General features: G+C 47.0%; 1 protein-coding gene across 1 annotated transcript; it reads right to left on the reverse strand.

Moving 5' to 3' along the window:
- Positions 1 to 3011: 3011 nt before the first annotated feature.
- LOC124670296 (scarecrow-like protein 32) lies at positions 3012 to 4403 on the reverse strand. The gene has a single exon (XM_047206800.1). The coding sequence runs from the start codon at positions 4401 to 4403 to the stop codon at positions 3012 to 3014; it is 1392 nt and encodes a 463-aa protein (XP_047062756.1).
- Positions 4404 to 6005: the final 1602 nt, after the last annotated feature.

The raw sequence follows: 6005 nt of genomic DNA on the forward strand, positions 1-6005 counted from the left end.
CAAAAAGCTTTACCATGTTACAGTAGGTATAATTGGCACTCTCCGCTCTCAGCGATGTTGACGAGGCTGTTCCGTTGCTTTACCTTGTAATATTGGTGGTCGTACTCTGCTTGCTGATGTTGATTAATTCCTTTACTAACTTTGTCGTGCACATAACTTTAGCGGTATGGCTTTAAATTATCGGAGAATACACGTTGTTATTTACAGGTTTATGGTTTAGCATCTATGTTTATTATTCTACGGCTGCCTTTACAAAAATATAAAATTTTGTGTTTGAACTTTGAAGATGAAAGAGTTTGAAAACCTCAAGAGATTTCCTAGTTTCTTTTAGACATTATTTTGTAATCGCTGGAGACAACTCATATATCTCTATCATTTAGCACTCACTACAATAAATATATTATGGCATTGATTGTAAAAAAATAAGAGAGTATACAAGAGAGACTAGGATTTTAGGCTCCTTGTATTTTAACAATGTTATAGTAGGTATACAAAATAAAAATGCACTTTTCAGCCAACGAAAATGAAAACTAACAAAGTCAACATTGCTTGCGTCACACACATGTACGCAATATAGGCTTGTTCCGGCAACTATGCCATGGTTAAAGGTCATGACCTACCACATGGTACATGAATTGTTCATAAAATGTGGTCTTGTATTTCTTGAAATAGGAGTGATGCCTTCTCACACCGTATTTTTATACTTGGTTCACAAAAATAAACATGTTTTATTAATTATAAAATAAAAATATTGTTTATACAAAAATTGAAAAATTCATTTGGCAACATTATTTGAAATGCCAAGATGCAACTCTGTTATATTTTTAATCACATTATAATGAAGTTTATAGTGAAAATGGAGAAAAGAGAGAAATAGAAAAAAGTGGCCTTTGTCGAGTGCCTTAGCTCTGTCATGGCAAACCCAGCCCCGATATGGCGCCGTTAGGTGCGACCACGGTTGCCACATGCCCCCCCAGTTTGTCGAGTATAAGGTGATTTACCGGGTGTATTGTAGGCTTTTGCCGAGTTCTTTATTGAAGATATTTGTCGAGTTTATGTGTTTGTTGAGTGTTATTTTTGGATCATTGCTGATTGTTGTTTGTTTGCCGAGTGTTTTCCTATTTGATGCTCGCCAAATAGCCTTTTTGCCGAGTTTCGAACTAAACACACTTGGAAAATAGGGCATACACTTAGCAAAATATGATTTTCCGATATTGAGACCCTTGGTTTTGAGGGAAGCCTTGTGGGAAATGGAAGGTGATAACAACTTCTACTCATACTTGGTTAGGAGTTTGAGTCATACATATAAAGACCAGGCCACTCGCGCCATATCGCTATATGAAAGGATCCAAGACCTAGCAAGAGGACATAATTATTTGAAGGTTTCAAGCCAAAACAAGCCCACATGGATTTAGAGCACTTCGCCTAGTTTCGTCCACACAAGTCCAAGGGCTAGTTACCCATCTATATATTTGGGGTTCCCCACTGTAACAACTATTTTTGTACTCAGTCTCGATATTAATCCAATCCAAGTTATCTGTCTCGGGAAGGGGAGGGGACTGGAGCTGATATGGGTAATGCTATTAACATGGCAATCAGAAGAACGAAGAATAAATAAATCACATGCATAAGACACAAGAGAGGAAAAACCGCAAATGTTAGCCAATAAAATTTCCTATATGGGGAGTGTTTACACAACGCTGTGGGTTCTTTAATGAAACGATTCAACCCTAAATGGTGGATTACAAGATGTATTCAAACTCCGAACCTCTCGGCCCAAGCCTTCCGGCAATGGGTCTTGTTCCGCTTGTCAGAAGTTAAACTCTTTTTTATATGAATTTGGATCAGATAATTTTTTCTATCCTTTTACCACCTGATGACCCAAGTGTACCTCCCCAACCAAACAAATCTTATACATACCGCATGCTTGAGAGACGAAGACACAGTTATCACAAACAAATATGGCAAGATTGGAAGGTCCTTGTGAATAATATCGAACCAAACAACTAAAGGTCGTGATTTCTTGTGCTCTGCGATGAGTTGCCATTAGCAGTTTTTTTTTTTTTTTTGAAAAGAAGAGTACACCCTATCCTCTTGCATCGTTTGATGTGTATGGCCCTGTGCTCGCGCGTGTGACGAGTTGCCAATAGCATGGCAAGCACTAAAACATATACCCAATATCTTTCTTACGCCCCTTCCCCTTCCTAGGCTTTGAGCACCATTGAACGCTTGGCGCCTCCCTATCCTTCCTCACCTTGTGCACTGCGTTCCTTTCTTCTACAACGCTTGCGATCCTTGCATCTAGATTAGCATATACTAGTATAATGCAATGGATTATGATTGTATCTCTTCACGGCTAACACAATAAGGATATATTTTGTTAGAAAATAAAATGGTGTGTCTAGGCTACATTTAGCAAGTGTACTTGCAATTAGAGCAAATCAAGCACCTTGTCAACAAAGTAATTGGATGGCGCATCCACAAAGTGTACATGTCTTAGGAAAAAAACTCAAGTACATGTAGTTTAGCAAATCTAACATGAAAAAAACACCATAGGTTCAGATATAAAAGTAAGGGAATTTGGCTTAGCTTCAACAGCACAAGAGGTTGTTTGACCTGTCCAGAAACTGAAGCAAACAAAATATGAGAAAGATTAGATGTGCTAGCTAGTGTGCGAAGAGCAGCGTGTGACGTAATCATCATATCAAGTCAGATTTAAAAGGTAAGTATGAGGATATCTTCTACATTTGGCTGTAAGTATGACAATGATCCCACGGTTACATTTCTTGTTTCTCCTAGGGTGTGTTTCAGAGGCATTATCATTACAATGATCAAACTGACCAATTCTCTGCAATGGATCAGCTAGCTGGTAAAAACTAATTCAACAGGATCATCTTTCATATCATGAACATACACACAATCCAACCCTAACCACATTATCCATGGTAGCATGCAGGCTAAACACCCACTCACCTTGTCCAACCGTATTTCCATCCGCATGTCGCCCCACCTCACGACGGTGCCCACGCCGAGGCGAAGACAACGTTGTGCCCCTTCCATGTGAGCATGAGGTCGTCGTCCTCCCGCTTCATCCCCCACCCGGCCGCGTGCTCATTAAGCATCGTCCTCACCTCCCCAGCCGCCTCCTCGCCGAATGCCACCGGCCGGAACCCCGCGCCGCGCATCCTCTGCCCCCACCTCGTCCTGTCCTCCTGCCGCTCCACCCTATCCACCCCCTCCTGCGCCAGCACGTTCTCCACCTTCCATCCGACCTCCGCCTCGTACCACCGCCGCTGCTCGCTCCCCTTGGGCAGGAAGGTGTCCACGGCGTCGTAAGGGATCCACATGAAGTTGAACGCCGCGCGAAGCCTCCCCACCACGTCACCCGCAGTGAAGTCGGCGTCTTCCTCGGCCACCACGACCAGGGCAGGCTCGAGGGCTCGGAGGGACTTGAGGAGCATGGTCCGGAGCGAGACCGACTGCGCGAGGCTCACCGACCCGGCCGTCTCGTCCGGCACGGTGTGCAGAAGCATGTGGCAGTTGAAGACGAGCGCCTCGGTGCCGTCCAAGACCAGCTGCTGCACCCGGAGCTGGTCGACCAAGGAACTGAACGCGTCGGCCGGCGAGGCGGGCACCACTCGGAAGTCCATGGACACGTTGCGGGACCGCGCGAAGTTGACCAGCTTCGCGCCGAGCTCGTCGTAGGACATGTCGAGCACCGGGGGCGGCGCGCTGCTGCAGGAGGCGACGTCGGCCACGGTGAGCCGGAGGATCGGGGGCCCCTCGGCCCGGCTAGCGAGCATGTCGATGAGCGTCGGGATCTGCATGCAGTGCGTCGTGCTGAGGTCGACGACGTGCACGACGGGGAAGCCCTCGACCGCGTCGAGGATGGCGGCGTTGGCCGCCATGTAGCCGAACCGGTGCCACGGCGTGAGGTCGACGAAGCTGGCCAGCTCGACGGCCGTGAAGCGGTGAACGTGGAGCGCGGCCGACTCAACCGCGGCGGCCACGGCCGCTGTGACCGCCTTGCACGCCCCCATCCTGGACGCGCGCGTGACGAGCGCGCAGAGGAACGCTGCCGTGAGCCGCTGGTTGGAGTCCCCGTCGGCGGGGGCGATGTTGTTGAGCACCCACAGGATCTGCTGCGTGAGCGTGGCGTCGTTGGCCTCGATGGCGTTGGCGCAGTGCACCAGTAGCTGCTCCATGCACCCGGCGCTGTTGAGGTTGCCCAGAGAGATCTTGGACGATGTCGGAAGCGGCGGCGGCGTCGACGCAAAGCCCCCGGCTGGCCACGGCCGTGCCCTGGGAGCTCCGACGTCAAGGAAGAGCCCTAACCCTAGTCCGTGTGCGCCATTAGGGTGGAGAGGCGGTGCAGTTACTGCAGCATGAGTGAACTGCATCATGTAGGGGGCGACGCGAGGTGGGTGGGGGGAATGGAAGGGAACAAATTTGCGACGCTAGCTGCAGCGATGATTAGAAAAGAGCAAGGAGGCAGAGCTGCTAGTACACGTCGAGCAGTTTGAGGAGCGGATTTGGTGCTTGTACAAAGCATATATAGAGCGCTGTGCACTACAACAGCCTACACATACACGTGCTGTCCTGCCTCCAATTAGAACTTTAGGAACGCGAATCAAAGGGGAAAACCAAGGGAGAATGGAGAGGCTGATTGATTCATCAAGTACAAGGAATATTTCAGTACTGGTGGAGCAGATGGAGCTGATGATTTGTATCTAGCTAGAAACGATCTGGGAGCTGGGGATGTAAGCAATGAAATTAAAATCTTTGCTCTACTATGTACGTACCATCAAGGTTCAAGGAGAGGATCGAGATCTAACATCACTATTATATGCAAAACTAAGTAGCTAGAAGGCATCCAGATGCATGATTGACAAGCACATGTTCATGCATGCTTAATTACGACTAGCTAGCAGCTGGTATTTGCATTCAGGTGTGAAAAGCTGGGAAATTTTGTTCCTTCTGATCTAGGGGCGAAATGGTGAGCGAGAGAACGAGAGGAAGGGGAGCTAGGGGAAAGGGGGTAAGGTAGGGGAGGGGAAGAAGGTTTACCTGTCACAAGGTCGATAATTGTAGACGGAATTTTGTGGTGCTTTGTTGGATTGTTCTGGATGGGCTGCCTTATTTAGTCAACTGTAATTATCAGGATAACCATGCCACAGTAATCTAATAGCTAGGTCTAGTATACCTGGCAATGTGATTAATTACCAAGTGCAAAAGAGAGAATTTTAGAGTGCCTTGGTCAGTTTGGGACCGGGCAGGTCCCACACGCGACAAGGCAGAAGTAGTTTATCAGTACGAATTAGAAGGGCGATTTCTATTTAATACTCACATTGTTTGGAAGCTGAAAAGGACTCTTTGTTTTGATTTAAACTTGCACGCCCAACCGCTGAAAAAACAATCCGACCGAAGAATTCTCTGCATACGCCTGGTGGAGATGCTGCTCTAGTAGACCCAATTAACACCATTGATAGATGACAGTTGTGTCTGCATGTACAGTAGTTCCACTTCCGCTTAGAGAATTTCGTTTGTTCATGCAAAATATTACAATTGCATTATCTAAGTAAGAGAATGGGATGATGCATGCGTGATGTGTCATCCTCGATCGTGTGCCTTTGTTTATACTTGGCAACTGCAAGGTTAATTTACACTACTTTCTCCGATCCGCAATACTTATCGCTGAATCGTATGTGTCTAGATACATTAGTATTATGGATCGGAGGAAGTACTAATTTTGTCAATGTCATATCTTTTATCATCCCTCATCATGTAAACATGTACATGAGGCCAAGTGATTGGGAGGCGGTGGCGAAAGTAAAAACCCATCTATGGTTTCTGTCCTCCTCGCCGGCGATACCGCCGGTTCACTTCACCTTTGGTGGCCTTGGGACTTTGGAGGTGTGGCGGATCACAACCCCTCACCGTCGGAAGAGTTCCCGTTCTTTGCTTAGGTTGTTTTTCAGTGTCTTTTTCGGGATGACGAGGCATTG

Source organism: Lolium rigidum, chromosome 7 (genome assembly GCF_022539505.1).
Source record: "Lolium rigidum isolate FL_2022 chromosome 7, APGP_CSIRO_Lrig_0.1, whole genome shotgun sequence".
NCBI classification, from domain to species: Eukaryota; Viridiplantae; Streptophyta; class Magnoliopsida; order Poales; family Poaceae; genus Lolium; species Lolium rigidum.